At 47.5% G+C, this 22,175-nt stretch overlaps 1 protein-coding gene across 1 annotated transcript; it reads left to right on the forward strand.

Annotated features, from left to right (window-relative positions):
- The first annotated feature begins 4,942 nt into the window (after positions 1-4,942).
- On the forward strand, positions 4,943-13,512 carry LOC137533643 (uncharacterized). The gene is made up of 2 exons (XM_068254984.1): positions 4,943-6,457; positions 11,362-13,512. The coding sequence occupies exons 1-2, from the start codon at positions 4,943-4,945 to the stop codon at positions 13,510-13,512; spliced, it is 3,666 nt and encodes a 1,221-aa protein (XP_068111085.1).
- The last annotated feature ends 8,663 nt before the right edge of the window (positions 13,513-22,175 follow it).

Genomic DNA, 22,175 nt, shown 5'->3' on the forward strand with positions numbered 1-22,175 from the left:
TCGGTTCTGCGTAGCTTTTGTCCCCTGCAGTATATATTGTGCGGTTCTGCGTAGCTTTTGTCCCCTGCAGTATATATTGTGCGGCTCTGCGTAGCTTTTGTCCCCCTGCAGTATATATTGTGCGGCTCTGCGTAGCTTTTGTCCCCTGCAGTATATATTGTGCGGTTCTGCGTAGCTTTTGTCCCCTGCAGTATATATTGTGCGGCTCTGTGTAGCTTTTGTCCCCTGCAGTATATATTGCGCGGTTCTGCGTAGCTTTTGTCCCCCTGCAGTATATATTGTGTGGCTCTGCGTAGCTTTTGTCCTCTGCAGTATATATTGTGCGGTTCTGCGTAACTTTTGTCCCCTGCAGTATATATTGTGCGGCTCTGCGTAGCTTTTGTCCTCTGCAGTATATATTGCGCGGTTCTGCGTAACTTTTGTCCCCTGCAGTATATATTGTGCGGCTCTGCGTAGCTTTTGTCCTCTGCAGTATATATTGTGCGGTTCTGCGTAACTTTTGTCCCCTGCAGTATATATTGTGCGGCTCTGCGTAGCTTTTGTCCTCTGCAGTATATATTGCGCGGTTCTGCGTAGCTTTTGTCCCCTGCAGTATATATTGCGCGGTTCTGCGTAGCTTTTGTCCCCTGCAGTATATATTGTGCGGCTCTGCGTAGCTTTTGTCCTCTGCAGTATATATTGTGCGGTTCTGCGTAGCTTTTGTCCCCTGCAGTATATATTGTGCGGCTCTGCGTAGCTTTTGTCCTCTGCAGTATATATTGCGCGGCTCTGCGTAGCTTTTGTCCCCTGCAGTATATATTGCGCGGTTCTGCGTAGCTTTTGTCCCCTGCAGTATATATTGTGCGGGTCTGCGTAGCTTTTGTCCCCTGCAGTATATATTGTGTGGCTCTGTGTAGCTTTTGTCCCCTGCAGTATATATTGTGCGGCTCTGCGTAGCTTTTGTCCCCTGCAGTATATATTGTGTGGCTCTGTGTAGCTTTTGTCCCCTGCAGTATATATTGTGCGGCTCTGCGTAGCTTTTGTCCCCTGTAGTATATATTGCACGGTTCTGCGTAGCTTTTGTCCCCTGCAGTATATATTGTGCGGTTCTGCGTAGCTTTTGTCCCCTGCAGTATATATTGTGCGGTTCTGCGTAGCTTTTGTCTCCTGCAGTATATATTGTGCGGCTCTGTGTAGCTTTTGTCCCCTGCAGTATATATTGTGCGGCTCTGCGTAGCTTTTGTCCCCTGCAGTATATATTGCGCGGTTCTGCGTAGCTTTTGTCCTCCTGCAGTATATATTGTGCGGTTCTGCGTAGCTTTTGTCCCCTGCAGTATATATTGTGCGGTTCTGCGTAGCTTTTGTCCCCTGCAGTATATATTGTGCGGCTCTGTGTAGCTTTTGTCCCCTGCAGTATATATTGCGCGGTTCTGCGTAGCTTTTGTCCCCTGCAGTATATATTGCGCGGTTCTGTGTAGCTTTTGTCCCCTGCAGTATATATTGTGCGGTTCTGCGTACCTTTTGTCCCCCTGCAGTATATATTGTGCGGCTCTGCGTAGCTTTTGTCCCCTGCAGTATATATTGCGCGGTTCTGCGTAGCTTTTGTCCCCTGCAGTATATATTGTGCGGTTCTGCGTAGCTTTTGTCCCCTGCAGTATATATTGTGCGGTTCTGCGTAGCTTTTGTCCCCTGCAGTATATATTGTGCGGCTCTGTGTAGCTTTTGTCCCCTGCAGTATATATTGTGCGGCTCTGCGTAGCTTTTGTCCCCTGCAGTATATATTGTGCGGTTCTGCGTAGCTTTTGTCCTCCTGCAGTATATATTGTGCGGTTCTGCGTAGCTTTTGCCCCCTGCAGTACATATTGCCCGGTTCTGCGTAGCTTTTGCCCCCTGCAGTATATATTGTGCTGTTCTGCGTAACTTTTGTCCCCTGCAGTATATATTGTGCGGTTCTGCGTAGCTTTTGTCCCCTGCAGTATATATTGTGCGGTTCTGCGTACCTTTTGTCCCCTGCAGTATATATTGTGCGGTTCTGCGTAGCTTTTGTCCCCTGCAGTATATATTGCGCGGTTCTGCGTAGCTTTTGTCCCCTGCAGTATATATTGTGCGGTTCTGCGTAGCTTTTGTCCCCTGCAGTATATATTGCACGGTTCTGCGTAGCTTTTGTCCCCTGCAGTATATATTGTGCGGCTCTGCGTAGCTTTTGTCCCCTGCAGTATATGTGACGGATATTGCGAAAGTCGTGCGCGTAAACGCCAACGATTTTCGCAATAGTCGTGCGCAGTCCCTGTCAGTCTTGGGTAAATGCACAATAGATGTCAATTTCCCTCTCCCTTACTGAGAACAGTAACCTCCCCCACATCCTGTTCAGGTCAGGACAGAATTCACACGTGGCTAGCTTCCCTGCCGAGCAGCCATTTGGTCACATAGCTCATGTTCTGCCAAACCAGCTCAAACTGGTTGAGACTCACATTTTCCCTCCAAGCTCATAGCTTCACACAATGAGAACCTTTACATTATTAATAATTCAAGATGGGTTTGGCACAGAAAGACAACAAACACATTTCCTGATACCCAGAAATCAGTTCTATCACTCACATGATTTATAATTTTCTGGCTATCAGGAATCAACAGAGAATCCACTTGATCCGGCCTGCGTAGAGCGAGTGCGACAGACTTGGCGTGTATAGTTTCATTTAATACAGAGTCGCATGCTGCTTATGAATATGGTCTCGGATCTGCGATGCACCCATCTGGGGCGGAATTATACAAATTATTAATAATTGGTACATTCCTTGCTCCAAGTCTGTGGGTGGTAACCTGACTTGCCAGGAGGTAACCCTGCCTCAAACACACCTACTTTCCAGGTAGTGACCGCCCCAAAACTCTGGTCAGTAAAAAGCGTTTGCAAGGAACTCCACCCAGTTCTTCAATTTACATCGACTAGGGAAGTCCAGACATGTGCTCACGGAAGAACCGGGCGCATGTTGTGTACAAAGGACTTTTAAGCTGAATGCCTACGTTTAAACTGGACTATTTTCTTCATGATTCAAATGGACTGCTCAGCTAACTAAGTAAGAACTTTCTGTTTTATTCCTTTTATTTTTAAGCTCTGTGTTTTATATGTTAATAGGTGTATATAACTGTATGTAATGCATTTGTGTTATTAAACGTTTAAAAATCGTTTAGCGGTTATGACCTGTTGCTGAACATACACAATCGTACCTATTCTCCTGAACTCGCTACCCTGTGTTTAATAGAAGTATACATTCATAACCCGTATGCGAGAACCCGGCCCAGACATAACGATCTGGCCCAGATTCTTGCATACTGCTAGGGGTTACTAAAGTGTTCTCGAAGTCCTAGTAAAATTACAGTAGCGGGCTGTGTAACTCGCTTGGTGGCAGATCTTTGAATTGTAGATGTGTGTGGAGTGATTCGGTTGGTATCAGAACGCTCCCTTCGCGAGTCAGTTCATCAAATTGCGAATGCGGGTTACCCTTCGTGATGAACAAATGACCGTGTAAGAGGATTTCTGACGCTGATCGATTTACCCCACCCGCAGACCGGCTCGCGGTCTGTGACATTTGTTTGGCAGCTTTTTGGGATTTGTGTATGTTCAGAACATCAACGGCAACGTTATTTGATTAACCTGCCAGAACAGATCAAAAATCTGTGGTCGATAACCGGTGCATTACCATTTATATAGACTAAACGTGTAGCACAGAGTTCCCCCCCCAATCTCTTTTGCTATCCTATCTTTTATTTGGCAAAAATGGCTGCAGCAAGATACAAGAAAATGTCAGTGGCAGACCTAGCAAACTTGTGTGAGGAAAAAGGCATTATGACGTATAGAAAAAAGAAAGCGCAATTGATCGACGACTTATTGCGACTGGATACCCAGCCGGAGCAGATGCTGGGAGAGCACACTCCTGGTTCAGACGGTGCTGTAACTGGGGCAGAGGAAAGTGAGCGGTTGGAGCAAAGCAACCCACTTCCAGACCCAGAGGAAAACGGTACCGCGTCTGAACCGGTCGCTGTAACTGCTGAGGAGCATGGTGGCCGGCAGGAGCCCGCCCATGCCAACCGTTCCTGTGTTCCTGAGGCTGGAATGCAGCATGCTTTACAAAGACTGGCGGATACAAATCCTGAGCTGTACATGCAGATTGTCAGAGAAAATGCTGACCGTGCAGAACGCCAGGCGGAACGGGAAGCCTCGGAACGCCAGGCGGAAATGGAAGCCTCAGAGCGAGAAGCGGAATGGGCAGAGCGCCGGTGGCTTGCTGAGAGAGAAGCGGAAAGAGAGGAGAGAGCAGCCGCACGCAGACATGACCTTGAAATGGCCAACCTGCGAGCGCAAGGCCAAAATCCCTCGCAAAGTGCTCCGGAACCCCGGCCCACAGCAGGCCCGTTTGGGACTCCAAAGTTTAAATTCCCAGAAATGGAGAAGGGAACCGACCCGGACACTTATTTACACTCCTTTGAAAAGACTTGTCGTCAGCATCATCTGCCCCAGGAGCAGTGGGCGAGATATCTGACACCCAACTTGCGGGACAAAGCGCTTGAGGCGTTTGTGGACTTACCCGCTGACAAGGACAATGACTATGAGGCGATAAAAGCTGCAATTATCGCCAAATACCAGCTGACCCCAGAGGTCTATCGCAAAAAGTTTCGCTCCCTGCAGAAAGGCCACACTGACTCTTACACCGACCTGGAGAGTCGCCTGCTGACTGTGTTCAGGCAGTGGTCGCGGGGCCTCAAAAAAGACTCTCACCAAGGTCTGGAGGACCTCATCGTACAGGAGCAGTTGCTGAACTGCTGCACTCCAGATGTTCGGCAGTTTGTCTTGGAGCGGAAGCCTGAATCCGCCAAAGCTGCCGCAGAACTTGCAGACACTTTTGTGGCCACCCGTGTGCCGGACAGCCGCAAACCTCCAGCCCAGAGCTGGAGAGGGGGGAGACCTATGCAACCCAGCTCTCCTCCCCCTGCGAACCGTGGGAACCGGGTCCCACAGCCACAGAGGCCGGGGGCTACACCTGCTGCTCATTCGTCAGATGCGACCTATGTTCCCAAGTGCTACCAGTGTGGGGATCGAGGACACCTCAAGTCCGCCTGTCCAAAGGCAAAGATGACAGCGCCAGGGCCCAGTCAGAGGCTGCCTAGCAACCCCTTTTCCTCCCCATCGGCTCTGGTTGTCGGCCAGGAGGGCACCCATCGCAGCTCCGATAACCATCAGCTTGTACGGGTGAACGACCAGATTGTCACTGGCCTCCGAGATACCGGCGCCGACATCACCTTGATTCGTTCCCACCTTGTTGCGGAGAGGGACATTATCCCTGACAAGCGCCTCACCCTCACAGGAGTGGGGGGCACCCTTTCCCACATTGCCCAGGCTCGTGTGGAGATCGACTGGGGTGTAGGCCCCCAAGAGAAAGTAGTCGGCATCTGGGATATCCCTGTTCCCGTGTTGCTGGGAACTGACCTGGGCAGGTTAGTGTCGTATTATGAGCCTGCCGCCAGCCAACAGGAAACCCCTGCCAACCCTCAGGTACTGTGCACCCTTGGGACTGAACGGGAGAGGGGAGGGGATGTGGTAGTACCTTCTACGGAGGTACTGGGTTTGAATGTACAGCCATCCAATCCTGGCTTTTCTACTACAGAACTTGACAATGATGCTCTCAATATATGTGTAACTAATGTAAATGATGACAATGATGGTGATGATGTTATACCTGTGTTAGCAGTGACTCGCAGCAGCACTGCTAAGCGCCTGAGCTCGGAGCAAGCAGGAGGCGCTGCAGCCCCCCCTCCTTGCTCCAACCCCAGGGATAGCACCCCTCAACAGCTGGTCACCTATACCACAGGCCAGCTGGCTGAGACTAACGGTTTTGTTCAGGCACTGAGGGACGATCCCAGTCTGGAGTCGCTCAGAAGGCAGGCCTCTGAGCCACTCGCAGACGGTGCCAGTTTTAAAGTGTACTGGGAAGGTGGGAAGCTGTATAGTGAACCGATACAGCCCACCACAGAGGAGACAGGCCTGGATGCCAAGTGGCTTGTGGTACCAAGGGCCTACCGAGGGCATGTGCTGAAAGCTGCACATGACATTCCCCTGGCAGGACACTTAGGGATCCACAAAACATTTGACCGCATTCAACGGCATTTCTACTGGCCTGGAGTTCGGTCCGATGTGACTAATTATTGCCGGTCATGTGCGGTGTGCCAGAAGGTTAAGAAGGGAAGAACCTGCAGGGCTCCTCTTTGTCCGCTGCCAGTCATTGGTGAACCCTTCCAGAGGGTGGCAGTTGACATAATAGGACCCCTGCCCATTCCAAGCAGCTCTGGGAAAAAATACATCTTGACGGTGGTGGATTATGCCACCCGCTATCCAGAGGCTGCCGCACTCTCCTCCCTAAGGGCAGACAAAGTGGCAGATGCACTACTTGGCATTTTTTCACGAGTAGGCTTCCCTGCTGAGATAAAGTGTAGAGAAACCGAGAGCCCAATATAGTGTAGTATGTTAAGCATAAATGAAGTAAAGGTTATCGTGAGAAAATTATACTCACAAACATGGGTTACCACACAGGCAACCACTGTATAGGCAGGTGAGGAGATTAGACCTGTCCTCACTCAGGGATAAGAAGTCGCTCTCTGTAGATGCGAAAGGGGGTAGATCACCCCTCCACCAGGGGTGGACACGGTATAGCAGTAGGAGAACAGAGGCGCCAGCAGGATAAAAGTGGATAAAAACTTTAAAATTTGCTGGGAGGAAGTGGTGGACTTACCTCCATAAAGCAGACACGAAAGACTGTCTGAATAGTAGTCACATTTATTAATTAGTACCCCAAAACAGTGCAACGCGTTTCGCAGGCCCAGCCCGCTTCATCAGGCAATAAAAATGGGGACAAGACTGTAGACAAGAGACAGTACATTATGCTATAGTAAATTCTGTAAATTTGCATATTAATATATTGCATATCATAAAGAATACCATATGAAATAAATAGCTTCGTGGAGATGGCATAAAAGAGTTGGGTGTGCAAGTAGACAATAGGGGGTAGAGGCTATGGTGCTCGTGATAGTAATGGGCTATGGGGTGTTATTTTACACAGATTTGCAATGAGTGGTATTGGTAATGGAAAAGGGTATATGTCAGCAAGAGTAATGGGTAATAGAGCATTGAGAAGAGAACAGGGGGCCAGAAATACAGGGTAAAGTGTGCAAATAAAATAACATAAAGAACTCACCAGAATTTCAGCAATAGCAGGTGTAGCGCCTCAGTGAAGTGGTGAGGACGCTCAGCTCCTTATATATACAGGTTCTTGCTAAAAGGGCCAATTAGATGTATGGGAGGTATTTGGTGGGCGGGGTTAGGGTGAGTGTGCGAGCAGCCAATGGGCTCTCGCCACCTGTGTTCAGTGAATTGGGTTTTTGGGAAGGGTGGGTGGGGTTAGGGCGGGCTTGTGAGTAGCCAATGGGCTCTCGCCACCTGTGTTCGGTGTATTGGGTAGTTGGGGGGCGGATACAGGTATCATGGTTACCAAATGTGCAGCTGAATAGTGTACTAGCTGAATAGAGTACTGGTTAAGGGCACTGCCTTTGACATGGGAGACCAGGGTTCAAATCCCGGCCGGGGCATTATCTACTCATTGGTGTTTGGATGCTGTAAATGGGCAAAATAATAAATTAAGTAAAAAAGAATATGCAAAGGTCTTTTTCAAGATTTAAATAAATATAATGATTCGATCCAGTGGGAATAAAATTAGTATATTTGACAGAGGGATTGATGTGTAAAAGTATTTAGCTGCCATCTAGTGGACCAAAAAGTTATGACCCGGTCCTAAGACACAAGCATCAATAGACATGTAAGAGCAACATAAAAATTAATAGAATAAATAGACATGTAAAAGCACCATAAAAATTAATAGAAACATAAATATAATATAAAAAATAACCAAATATGGATCAACTTAGTAGTCCTGGACAATTGTAGCAACTGGTAAAAAAGCACATAACAATCAAACCAAATTACACTTTTTGACATAAAAATATGTAGAATAATAATCAAGCCAGAGGTGTAGTTGTAAAAATGGACGGTTACACTAAAACTTATTGGGACAAATAAAATAAAATACAATAAATAAAAAGTCATGAAACAAGACAAAAAAAGGGTAAAAGAGAGCGGCCAAGATAAAAGAAAAACGGTACAGGAGGTATTTTAGTAAATTTTTTCCAGAACTTCATTCAGGCCCTCAGGGCTGAGGGTTCTTATAGTTTGTATCCAGAACATTTCAAATTTTTTTAGTTTTTCGAATGCGTTTAACGAACTTGCATCAATTGAGTCAATTAGTGTAATGTTGAAGAATTGTGGGTTATTGGCGTGGTGAGTGCAGAAGTGCCGTGATACGCTGTGAAGGGGGAATTTTTTAGTGATGTTTCTTTTGTGTTGTCCGATTCTGCTTCGGGCCAACTGTGTAGTCCTCCCCACGTACTGGAGTCGACAGGGACATGAAATGAGGTAGATGACAAATTTAGATTCGCAGGTGAGGTGTTTTTTTATGGGATATTGAATGTGCAGAATTCATCTTAAAAAACAACATATTCACATTTAATGATAAAATTTACCATCAGACGAGTGGGACCGCGATGGGGAGCTCGTTCGCCCCCTCGTATGCCAATCTTACAATGGGGCTCCTGGAAGTACTTAAACTATCCACACATCATCCGTTTTCCGACAACATAGTACTATACAAGCGGTATATTGACGACCTAATCTTCATCTGGAAAGGCGACGCTTCACGCATTCCACATTTTGTCAGTTACCTCAACTCTAATACAGCAGGACTCCAATTCACACACCACCACCACATTTCCTCCATTGAATTCCTTGATCTCACTTTATACATAGAATCGAATCACATTATGACAAAAACATACTTCAAACCAGTCGATGCCAACAACTACATACATTTCAATAGCTTTCACCACCACCCTTGGATTACTAACACCCCCTACAGTCAATACAGAAGAATACATAGGAACTGCACGGACCAATCACAATTTGATATTCAATCAGAGATCCTTACCAAAAAATTCACAGACCGCCATTACCCCAAAAAACTGATCAAAGATGCAAGATACAGAGCCAAACATCCCAACCCTCATACCACTACCAAACAACCGACTAATACTACATGCCCCCCCAGATTCATCACTCGTTACAATGCCCAACATCTGTCCATCCGCAATATCCTAAAAAAACGATGGGACATCCTTATGCAAGACCCCTATCTACGACCTATACTACCCACAACACCATCAATTACATATAGGAGAGCACCAAATCTCCGCAATCTCTTAGCGCCAAGCAAATTACGTATACCAAACCAACCCACCACCCTTCAAACACAGGAGCCTGGTTGTTTCCCTTGCAACAAAAACCGTTGCACAGCCTGTCAATTCATCAACACCTGCACATTCTTTGTGTCCTCCAGTACCGGTATTCAATATCCCATAAAAAAACACCTCACCTGCGAATCTAAATTTGTCATCTACCTCATTTCATGTCCCTGTCGACTCCAGTACGTGGGGAGGACTACACAGTTGGCCCGAAGCAGAATCGGACAACACAAAAGAAACATCACTAAAAAATTCCCCCTTCACAGCGTATCACGGCACTTCTGCACTCACCACGCCAATAACCCACAATTCTTCAACATTACACTAATTGACTCAATTGATGCAAGTTCGTTAAACGCATTCGAAAAACTAAAAAAATTTGAAATGTTCTGGATACAAACTATAAGAACCCTCAGCCCTGAGGGCCTGAATGAAGTTCTGGAAAAAATTTACTAAAATACCTCCTGTACCATTTTTCTTTTATCTTGGCCGCTCTCTTTTACCCTTTTTTTGTCTTGTTTCATGACTTTTTATTTATTGTATTTTATTTTATTTGTCCCAATAAGTTTTAGTGTAACCGTCCATTTTTACAACTACACCTCTGGCTTGATTATTATTCTACATATTTTTATGTCAAAAAGTGTAATTTGGTTTGATTGTTATGTGCTTTTTTACCAGTTGCTACAATTGTCCAGGACTACTAAGTTGATCCATATTTGGTTATTTTTTATATTATATTTATGTTTCTATTAATTTTTATGGTGCTTTTACATGTCTATTTATTCTATTAATTTTTATGTTGCTCTTACATGTCTATTGATGCTTGTGTCTTAGGACCGGGTCATAACTTTTTGGTCCACTAGATGGCAGCTAAATACTTTTACACATCAATCCCTCTGTCAAATATACTAATTTTATTCCCACTGGATCGAATCATTATATTTATTTAAATCTTGAAAAAGACCTTTGCATATTCTTTTTTACTTAATTTATTATTTTGCCCATTTACAGCATCCAAACACCAATGAGTAGATAATGCCCCGGCCGGGATTTGAACCCTGGTCTCCCATGTCAAAGGCAGTGCCCTTAACCAGTACTCTATTCAGCTAGTACACTATTCAGCTGCACATTTGGTAACCATGATACCTGTATCCGCCCCCCAACTACCCAATACACCGAACACAGGTGGCGAGAGCCCATTGGCTACTCACAAGCCCGCCCTAACCCCACCCACCCTTCCCAAAAACCCAATTCACTGAACACAGGTGGCGAGAGCCCATTGGCTGCTCGCACACTCACCCTAACCCCGCCCACCAAATACCTCCCATACATCTAATTGGCCCTTTTAGCAAGAACCTGTATATATAAGGAGCTGAGCGTCCTCACCACTTCACTGAGGCGCTACACCTGCTATTGCTGAAATTCTGGTGAGTTCTTTATGTTATTTTATTTGCACACTTTACCCTGTATTTCTGGCCCCCTGTTCTCTTCTCAATGCTCTATTACCCATTACTCTTGCTGACATATACCCTTTTCCATTACCAATACCACTCATTGCAAATCTGTGTAAAATAACACCCCATAGCCCATTACTATCACGAGCACCATAGCCTCTACCCCCTATTGTCTACTTGCACACCCAACTCTTTTATGCCATCTCCACGAAGCTATTTATTTCATATGGTATTCTTTATGATATGCAATATATTAATATGCAAATTTGCAGAATTTACTATAGCATAATGTACTGTCTCTTGTCTACAGTCTTGTCCCCATTTTTATTGCCTGATGAAGCGGGCTGGGCCTGCGAAACGCGTTGCACTGTTTTGGGGTACTAATTAATAAATGTGACTACTATTCAGACAGTCTTTCGTGTCTGCTTTATGGAGGTAAGTCCACCACTTCCTCCCAGCAAATTTTAAAGTTTTTATCCACTTTTATCCTGCTGGCGCCTCTGTTCTCCTACTGCTGTTCCCTGCTGAGATGCTCTCAGACCAGGGACCACAATTCATGTCTGACCTTATGGGGGCTCTCTGTACAAAAATCCAAATGACGCACATCGTCTCCAGCCCCTACCATCCGCAGACCAACGGCCTCTGCGAGCGATTCAACGGGACGCTGAAGCAGATGCTTTCAACGTTCGTCGAGTCGCAAGGGGGGGACTGGGAGCGATATTTGCCTCACCTGTTATTTGCGTACCGAGAGGTGCCACAGGAGTCCACCGGGTTCTCACCCTTTGAACTCCTGTACGGAAGGAATGTCAGAGGTCCCTTGAAGCTGATCCGGGAGACGTGGGAAGGAAAAGGTGACCCCACCGACTCGTCCGTGATTGATTATGTCCTTAAATTCAGGGACAAAATGGAATCACTCATGGAGGTGGTAACGGAAAACATGGCCCGGGCACAGGCCAATCAAAAAATGTGGTATGACCGCAATGCCAGAGACCGAGCATATGAGGTAAATGACAAAGTGTATGCGTTACTCCCGGTAAAGCATAATAAGCTGCACGCCGCATGGGAGGGACCGTACACTGTAGTGAAGCGGGTGACCCCTGTTACATATCTAGTGAACATGGGAGGTAGAAGGCAAAACAGCTTCCACGTGAACATGTTGAAGGCCCACAGAGACAGAACGCAGTATGCTTTGCCAGTGTGTAGCCAGCTGGAACCAGGAGAGACAGATCCCCTTTTAGATTTACTGGCCGACACACGGGGGTTCGAAGGTGGGGTCAATGTCAACCCCCAACTCACCCCTTCACAGAAAGCGCAGCTGCAAGAGGTGTTAGGAAGGCATGGCCCGACGTTCACCAGTACCCCCGGGCGAACCAATCTCGCTGTTCACAGAGTAGACACAGGAGCCCATCCGCCCCTCCGGCAATCTGCCTATCGCATCTCTCCTGAGATACAGGCAGATATGAAGAGAGAGATAGAGGAGATGTTAGAGTTAGGGGTGATTCAGAAATCCTGCAGTGCATGGGCTGCCCCAGTTGTCCTCGTCCCCAAAAAGGACAAGACAACTCGGTTCTGCGTGGATTACCGAAGGCTGAACGCCATCACCACCACTGACGCCTACCCCATGCCTCGCATCGATGAATTGTTGGATAAGCTGGCTGCTGCGAGCTATCTAACGATCATGGACCTGAGCCGGGGGTATTGGCAAATTCCTCTTGCACCCGACGCGCGGGAAAAATCTGCATTTGTCACGCCATTCGGCCTCTTCGAGTTCACGGTGATGCCGTTTGGCATGAAAAATGCGCCTGCCACGTTTCAGCGGGCTGTAAACGACCTGCTGGCAGGGATGCAAGACTTTGCCGTAGCCTACCTGGACGATATTGCCGTGTTCAGTACCACCTGGGATGAACATCTCAATCACTTGTCGCAGGTTCTAGAGAGGCTGTCCTCTGCCAATTTGACAGTTAAACCCAGTAAGTGCCAAGTTGGCATGACAGAGGTACAGTATTTAGGACACCGGGTGGGAGGCAACACCCTGAGACCTGACATTGGGAAGGTTGACGCCATCCTAGCATGGCCTCGGCCTATCACCAAGAAGCAGGTCCAGGCCTTTCTAGGCACAGCAGGCTACTATAGGAAGTTTGTCCCAGCCTATAGTACCCTGGCCAAGCCCCTGACCGATGCCACTAGTAAAAAGCACCCCAAGGTAGTCAGTTGGACCCCGGAGTGTGAGGCCGCTTTCCAGGCCTTGAAGCAGGCGCTAGTCAGCGCTCCTGTGCTTCAAGCCCCGGACTTCAGACGTCGGTTCCTGGTGCAAACCGACGCCTCTGACTACGGACTCGGGGCAGTTCTCAGCCAGGTAGACGAGAAGGGCGGGGAACACCCTATCCTCTACCTGAGCAGGAAGCTGCTTCCCCGAGAGGTAGCGTATTCAACCACCGAGAAAGAGTGCTTGGCGATTGTATGGGCCCTACATAAACTACAATCGTACCTGTACGGTCGCTCTTTCACGATCATCACGGATCACAACCCCCTTACCTGGCTGAATCGTGCTGCTGGAACCAATGGCAAACTCATGCGTTGGAGTCTGTCCCTGCAGCAGTATGACTTCACAATCCAGCATAAGGCGGGGAGTCGGCACCAGAATGCCGACGGTCTGTCGCGCTGCGGAGAACCCGTTCAGTAGCTACGCGGCACGTAGAGCGGGTCATGCAGACCCACTCTGTGCGTCCGTCTGGTAGGGGAGAGATGTGACGGATATTGCGAAAGTCGTGCGCGTAAACGCCAACGATTTTCGCAATAGTCGTGCGCAGTCCCTGTCAGTCTTGGGTAAATGCACAATAGATGTCAATTTCCCTCTCCCTTACTGAGAACAGTAACCTCCCCCACATCCTGTTCAGGTCAGGACAGAATTCACACGTGGCTAGCTTCCCTGCCGAGCAGCCATTTGGTCACATAGCTCATGTTCCACCAAACCAGCTCAAACTGGTTGAGACTCACATTTTCCCTCCAAGCTCATAGCTTCACACAATGAGAACCTTTACATTATTAATAATTCAAGATGGGTTTGGCACAGAAAGACAACAAACACATTTCCTGATACCCAGAAATCAGTTCTATCACTCACATGATTTATAATTTTCTGGCTATCAGGAATCAACAGAGAATCCACTTGATCCGGCCTGCGTAGAGCGAGTGCGACAGACTTGGCGTGTATAGTTTCATTTAATACAGAGTCGCATGCTGCTTATGAATATGGTCTCGGATCTGCGATGCACCCATCTGGGGCGGAATTATACAAATTATTAATAATTGGTACATTCCTTGCTCCAAGTCTGTGGGTGGTAACCTGACTTGCCAGGAGGTAACCCTGCCTCAAACACACCTACTTTCCAGGTAGTGACCGCCCCAAAACTCTGGTCAGTAAAAAGCGTTTGCAAGGAACTCCACCCAGTTCTTCAATTTACATCGACTAGGGAAGTCCAGACATGTGCTCACGGAAGAACCGGGCGCATGTTGTGTACAAAGGACTTTTAAGCTGAATGCCTACGTTTAAACTGGACTATTTTCTTCATGATTCAAATGGACTGCTCAGCTAACTAAGTAAGAACTTTCTGTTTTATTCCTTTTATTTTTAAGCTCTGTGTTTTATATGTTAATAGGTGTATATAACTGTATGTAATGCATTTGTGTTATTAAACGTTTAAAAATCGTTTAGCGGTTATGACCTGTTGCTGAACATACACAATCGTACCTATTCTCCTGAACTCGCTACCCTGTGTTTAATAGAAGTATACATTCATAACCCGTATGCGAGAACCCGGCCCAGACATAACGATCTGGCCCAGATTCTTGCATACTGCTAGGGGTTACTAAAGTGTTCTCGAAGTCCTAGTAAAATTACAGTAGCGGGCTGTGTAACTCGCTTGGTGGCAGATCTTTGAATTGTAGATGTGTGTGGAGTGATTCGGTTGGTATCAGAACGCTCCCTTCGCGAGTCAGTTCATCAAATTGCGAATGCGGGTTACCCTTCGTGATGAACAAATGACCGTGTAAGAGGATTTCTGACGCTGATCGATTTACCCCACCCGCAGACCGGCTCGCGGTCTGTGACAGTATATATTGCATGGTTCTGCGTAGCTTTTGTCCCCTGCAGTATATATTGTGCGGTTCTGCGTAGCTTTTGTCCCCTGCAGTATATATTGTGCGGCTCTGCGTAGCTTTTGTCCCCTGCAGTATATATTGTGCGGCTCTGTGTAGCTTTTGTCCCCTGCAGTATATATTGTGCGGTTCTGCTGAGCTTTTGTCCCCTGCAGTATATATTGTGCGGTTCTGCTGAGCTTTTGTCCCCTGCAGTATATATTGTGCTGTTCTGTGTAGCTTTTGTCCCCTGCAGTATATATTGCGAGGTTCTGCGTAGCTTTTGTCCCCTGCAGTATATATTGTGCGGCTCTGCGTAGCTTTTGTCCCCTGCAGTATATATTGCGCGGTTCTGCGTAGCTTTTGTCCCCTGCAGTATATATTGCGCGGTTCTGCGTAGCTTTTGTCCCCTGCAGTATATATTGTGCTGTTCTGTGTAGCTTTTGTCCCCTGCAGTATATATTGTGCGGTTCTGCGTAGCTTTTGTCCCCTGCAGTATATATTGTGCGGCTCTGCGTAGCTTTTGTCCCCTGCAGTATATATTGTGCGGCTCTGTGTAGCTTTTGTCCCCTGCAGTATATATTGTGCGGTTCTGCTGAGCTTTTGCCCCCTGCAGTATATATTGTGCGGTTCTGCTGAGCTTTTGTCCCCTGCAGTATATATTGTGCGGTTCTGCTGAGCTTTTGTCCCCTGCAGTATATATTGCTCGGTTCTGCGTAGCTTTTGTCCCCTGCAGTATATATTGTGCGGTTCTGCGTAGCTTTTGTCCCCTGCAGTATATATTGCGCGGTTCTGCGTAGCTTTTGTCCCCTGCAGTATATATTGTGCGGTTCTGCTGAGCTTTTGTCCCCTGCAGTATATATTGTGCGGTTCTGCTGAGCTTTTGTCCCCTGCAGTATATATTGTGCGGTTCTGCTGAGCTTTTGTCCCCTGCAGTATATATTGCGCGGTTCTGCGTAGCTTTTGTCCCCTGTAGTATATATTGCGCGGTTCTGTGTAGCTTTTGTCCCCTGCAGTATATATTGCGCGGTTCTGCGTAGCTTTTGTCCCCTGCAGTATATATTGCGCGGTTCTGCGTAGCTTTTGTCCCCTGTAGTATATATTGCGCGGTTCTGTGTAGCTTTTGTCCCCTGCAGTATATATTGCGCGGTTCTGTGTAGCTTTTGTCCCCTGCAGTATATATTGCGCGGTTCTGCGTAGCTTTTGTCCCCTGCAGTATATATTGTGCGGTTCTGCGTAGCTTTTGTCCCCTGCAGTATATATTGCGCGGTTCTGCGTAGCTTTTGTCCCCTGCAGTATATATTGTGCGGTTCTGTGTAGCTTTTGTCCCCTGCAGTATATATTGCGCGGTTCTGCGTAGCTTTTGTCCCCTGCAGTATATATTGTGCGGTTCTGCGTAGCTTTTGTCCCCTGCAGTATATATTGTGCGGTTCTGCGTAGCTTTTGTCCCCTGCAGTATATATTGCGCGGCTCTGCGTAGCTTTTGTCCCCTGCAGTATATATTGTGCGGTTCTGCGTAGCTTTTGTCCCCTGAAGTATATATTGCGAGGTTCTGCGTAGCTTTTGTCCCCTGCAGTATATATTGTGCGGTTCTGCGTAGCTTTTGTCCCCTGAAGTATATATTGCGCGGTTCTGCGTAGCTTTTGTCCCCTGCAGTATATATTGTGCAGTTCTGCGTAGCTTTTGCCCCCTGCAGTATATATTGTGCGGTTCTGCGTAGCTTTTGCCCCCTGCAGTATATATTGTGCGGTTCTGCGCAGCTTTTGTCCCCCTGCAGTATATATTGCGCGGTTCTGTGTAGCTTTTGTCCCCTGCAGTATATATTGCGCGGTTCTGCGTAGCTTTTGTCCCCTGCAGTATATATTGCGCGGTTCTGTGTAGCTTTTGTCCCCCTGCAGTATATATTGCGCGGTTCTGCGTAGCTTTTGTCCCCCTGCAGTATATATTGCGCGGTTCTGCGTAGCTTTTGTCCCCCTGCAGTATATATTGCGCGGTTCTGCGTAGCTTTTGTCCCCCTGCAGTATATATTGCGCGGTTCTGCGTAGCTTTTGTCCCCTGCAGTATATATTGCGCGGTTCTACGTAGCTTTTGTCCCCTGCAGTATATATTGCGCGGTTCTGTGTAGCTTTTGTCCCCCTGCAGTATATATTGCGCGGTTCTGCGTAGCTTTTGTCCCCCTGCAGTATATATTGCGCGGTTCTGCGCAGCTTTTGTCCCCTGCAGTATATATTGCGCGGTTCTGCGTAGCTTTTGTCCCCTGCAGTATATATTGTGCGGCTCTGCGTAGCTTTTGTCCCCTGCAGTATATATTGTGCGGTTCTGTGTAGCTTTTGTCCCCCTGCAGTATATATTGTGCGGTTCTGCGTAGCTTTTGTCCCCTGCAGTATATATTGCGCGGTTCTGTGTAGCTTTTGTCCCCTGCAGTATATATTGCTCGGTTCTGCGTAGCTTTTGTCCCCTGCAGTATATATTGTGCGGTTCTGCGTAGCTTTTGTCCCCTGCAGTATATATTGCGCGGTTCTGCGTAGCTTTTGTCCCCCTGCAGTATATATTGCGCGGTTCTGTGTAGCTTTTGTCCCCCTGCAGTATATATTGTGCGATTCTGCGTAGCTTTTGTCCCCTGCAGTATATATTGCGCGGTTCTGTGTAGCTTTTGTCCCCTGCAGTATATATTGCGCGGTTCTGCGTAGCTTTTGTCCCCTGCAGTATATATTGCGCGGTTCTGTGTAGCTTTTGTCCCCTGCAGTATATATTGCGCGGTTCTGCGCAGCTTTTGTCCCCTGCAGTATATATTGAGCGGTTCTGCGTAGCTTTTGTCCCCTGCAGTATATATTGCGCGGTTCTGCGTAGCTTTTGTCCCCTGCAGTATATATTGCGCGGTTCTGTGTAGCTTTTGTCCTCCTGCAGTATATATTGCGTGGCTCTGTGTAGTTTTTGTCCCCTGCAGTATATATTGTGCGGCTCTGCGTAGCTTTTGTCCCCCTGCAGTATATATTGCGCGGTTCTGCGTAGCTTTTGTCCCCTGCAGTATATATTGCGCAGTTCTGCGTAGCTTTTGTCCCCTGCAGTATATATTGCGCAGTTCTGCGCAGCTTTTGTCCCCTGCAGTATATATTGCGCAGTTCTGCGTAGCTTTTGCCCCCTGCAGTATATATTGCGCAATTCTGCGTAGCTTTTGTCCCCCTGCAGTATATATTGTGCGGTTCTGCGTAGCTTTTGTCCCCTGCAGTATATATTGCGCGGTTCTGTGTAGCTTTTGTCCCCCTGCAGTATATATTGTGCGGTTCTGCGTAGCTTTTGTCCCCTGCAGTATATATTGCGCGGTTCTGCGTAGCTTTTGTCCCCTGCAGTATATATTGCTCGGTTCTGCGTAGCTTTTGTCCCCTGCAGTATATATTGTGCGGCTCTGCGTAGCTTTTGCCCCCTACAGTATATATTGTGCGGTTCTGCGTAGCTTTTGTCCCCTGCAGTATATATTGTGCGGCTCTGTGTAGCTTTTGTCCCCCTGCAGTATATATTTCGCGGTTCTGCTGAGCTTTTGTCCCCTGCAGTATATATTGTGCGGTTCTGTGTAGCTTTTGTCCCCTGCAGTATATATTGTGCGGTTCTGTGTAGCTTTTGTCCCCTGCAGTATATATTGCGCGGTTCTGCTGAGCTTTTGTCCCCTGCAGTATATATTGTGCGGTTCTGCTGAGCTTTTGTCTCCTGCAGTATATATTGCGCGGTTCTGCGTAGCTTTTGTCCCCCTGCAGTATATATTGCGCGGTTCTGCTGAGCTTTTGTCCCCTGCAGTATATATTGCCCGGTTCTGTGTAGCTTTTGCCCCCTGCAGTATATATTGCGCGGTTCTGCGTAGCTTTTGTCCCCTGCAGTATATATTGTGCGGTTCTGCTGAGCTTTTGTCCCCTGCAGTATATATTGTGCGGTTCTGCGTAGCTTTTGTCCCCTGCAGTATATATTGCGCGGTTCTGTGTAGCTTTTGTCCCCTGCAGTATATATTGTGCGGTTCTGCGCAGCTTTTGTCCCCTGCAGTATATATTGTGCGGTTCTGCGAAGCTTTTGTCCCCTGCAGTATATATTGTGCGGTTCTGCGTAGCTTTTGTCCCCTGCAGTATATATTGCGCGGTTCTGCGTAGCTTTTGTCCCCCTGCAGTATATATTGCGCGGTTCTGCGTAGCTTTTGTCCCCTGCAGTATATATTGTGCGGTTCTGTGTAGCTTTTGTCCCCTGCAGTATATATTGTGCGGTTCTGTGTAGCTTTTGTCCCCTGCAGTATATATTGTGCGGTTCTGTGTAGCTTTTGTCCCCTGCAGTATATATTGTGCGGTTCTGCGTAGCTTTTGTCCCCTGCAGTATATATTGTGCGGTTCTGCGTAGCTTTTGTCCCCCTGCAGTATATATTGCGCGATTCCGCACAGCTTTTTGTCCCCTGCAGTATATATTGCGTGGTTCTGCGTAGCTTTTGTCCCCTGCAGTATATATTGCGCGGTTCTGCGTAGCTTTTGTCCCCTGCAGTATATATTGTGCGGTTCTGCGTAGCTTTTGTCCCCTGCAGTATATATTGCTCGGTTCTGCGTAGCTTTTGTCCCCTGCAGTATATATTGTGCGGTTCTGCGTAGCTTTTGTCCCCTGCAGTATATATTGCGCGGTTCTGCGTAGCTTTTGTCCCCTGCAGTATATATTGTGCGGTTCTGCGTAGCTTTTGTCCCCTGCAGTATATATTGCGCGGTTCTGCGTAGCTTTTGTCCCCTGCAGTATATATTGTGCGGTTCTGCGTAGCTTTTGTCCCCTGCAGTATATATTGCGCGGTTCAGCGTAGCTTTTGTCCTCCTGCAGTATATATTGCGCGGTTCTGCGTAGCTTTTGTCCCCTGCAGTATATATTGCGCGGTTCAGCGTAGCTTTTGTCCTCCTGCAGTATATATTGCGCGGCTCTGCGTAGCTTTTGTCCCATGCAGTATATATTGCGCGGTTCTGCGTAGCTTTTGTCCCACTGCAGTATATATTGTGCGGTTCTGCGTAGCTTTTGTCCCCTGCAGTATATATTGCGCGGTTCTGCGTAGCTTTTGTCCCCTGCAGTATATATTGCGCGGCTCTGCGTAGCTTTTGTCCCCTGCAGTATATATTGTGCGGTTCTGCGTAGCTTTTGTCCCCTGCAGTATATATTGTGCTGTTCTGCGTAACTTTTGTCCCCTGCAGTATATATTGTGCGGTTCTGCGTAGCTTTTGTCCCCTGCAGTATATATTGTGCGGTTCTGCGTAGCTTTTGTCCCCTGCAGTATATATTGTGCGGTTCTGCGTAGCTTTTGTCCCCTGCAGTATATATTGTGCTGTTCTGCGTAGCTTTTGTTCCCTGCAGTATATATTGCGCGGTTCTGCGTAGCTTTTGTCCCCTGCAGTATATATTGTGCGGTTCTGCGTAGCTTTTGTCCCACTGCAGTATATATTGTGCGGTTCTGCGTAGCTTTTGTCCCCTGCAGTATATATTGCGCGGTTCTGCGTAGCTTTTGTCCCCTGCAGTATATATTGCGCGGTTCTGCGTAGCTTTTGTCCCCTGCAGTATATATTGTGCGGTTCTGCGTAGCTTTTGTCCCCTGCAGTATATATTGTGCGGTTCTGCGTAGCTTTTGTCCCCTGCACTATATATTGTGCGGTTCTGCGTAGCTTTTGTCCCCTGCAGTATATATTGCGCTGTTCTGCGTAGCTTTTGTCCCCCTGCAGAATATATTGCGCGGTTCTGCGTAGCTTTTGCCCCCTGCAGGATATATTGCACGGTTCTGCGTAGCTTTTGTCCCCCTGCAGTATATATTGCGCGGTTCTGCGTAGCTTTTGTCCCCTGCAGTATATATTGCGCGGTTTTGCGTAGCTTTTGTCCCCTGCAGTATATATTGTGCGGTTCTGCGTAGCTTTTGTCCCCTGCAGTATATATTGCGCGGTTCTGCGTAGCTTTTGTCCCCTGCAGTATATTTTGCGTGGTTCTGCGTAGCTTTTGTTCCCTGCAGTATATATTGCGCGGTTCTGCGTAGCTTTTGTCCCCTGCAGTATATATTGCGCGGTTCTGCGTAGCTTTTGTCCCCTGCAGTATATATTGCGCGGTTCTGCGTAGCTTTTGTCCCCTGCAGTATATATTGTGCGGTTCTGTGTAGTTTTTGCCCCCCTGCAGTATATATTGCGCGGTTCTGCGTAGCTTTTGTCCCCTGCAGTATATATTGCTCGGTTCTGCGTAGCTTTTGTCCCCCTGCAGTATATATTGCGCGGTTCTGTGTAGTTTTTGTCCCCCTGCAGTATATATTGCGCGGTTCTGCGTAGCTTTTGTCTCCTGCAGTATATATTGCGCGGTTCTGCGTAGCTTTTGTCCCCTGCAGTATATATTGTGCGGTTCTGCGTAGCTTTTGTCCCCCTGCAGTATATATTGTGCGGTTCTGCTGAGCTTTTGCCCCCTGCAGTATATATTGTGCGGTTCTGCTGAGCTTTTGTCCCCTGCAGTATATATTGCGCGGTTCTGCGTAGCTTTTGTCTCCTGCAGTATATATTGCGCAGTTCTGCGTAGCTTTTGTCTCCTGCAGTATATATTGTGCGGTTCTGCGTAGCTTTTGTCCCCTGCAGTATATTTTGCGCGGTTCTGCGTAGCTTTTGTCCCCTGCAGTATATATTGCTCGGTTCTGCGTAGCTTTTGTCCCCCTGCAGTATATATTGCGCGGTTCTGTGTAGTTTTTGTCCCCCTGCAGTATATATTGTGCGGTTCTGCGTAGCTTTTGTCTCCTGCAGTATATATTGTGCGGTTCTGCGTAGCTTTTGTCCCCTGCAGTATATATTGCTCGGTTCTGCGTAGCTTTTGTCCCCTGCAGTATATATTGCGTGGTTCTGCGTAGCTTTTGTCCCCCTGCAGTATATATTGCGCGGTTCTGTGTAGTTTTTGTCCCCTGCAGTATATAATGCGCGGTTCTGCGTAGCTTTTGTCCCCTGCAGTATATATTGTGCGGTTCTGCGTAGCTTTTGTCCCCCTGCAGTATATATTGTGCGGTTCTGCTGAGCTTTTGCCCCCTGCAGTATATATTGTGCGGTTCTGCTGAGCTTTTGTCCCCTGCAGTATATATTGCGCGGTTCTGCGTAGCTTTTGTCTCCTGCAGTATATATTGCGCGGTTCTGCGTAGCTTTTGTCTCCTGCAGTATATATTGTGCGGTTCTGCGTAGCTTTTGTCCCCTGCAG

The sequence above is a fragment of the Hyperolius riggenbachi genome, chromosome 9 (assembly GCF_040937935.1).
Source record: "Hyperolius riggenbachi isolate aHypRig1 chromosome 9, aHypRig1.pri, whole genome shotgun sequence".
NCBI classification, from domain to species: Eukaryota; Metazoa; Chordata; class Amphibia; order Anura; family Hyperoliidae; genus Hyperolius; species Hyperolius riggenbachi.

Excerpts from the sequence above, each read along its gene's own strand:
- LOC137533643 (XM_068254984.1), top strand. The coding sequence starts at position 4,943 with ATGCAACCCAGCTCTCCTCCCCCTGCGAACCGTGGGAACCGGGTCCCA. Across the intron at positions 6,458-11,361 it reads TAGGCTTCCCTGCTGAGATA|CTCTCAGACCAGGGACCACA; the intron begins AAGTGTAGAGAA and ends CCTGCTGAGATG.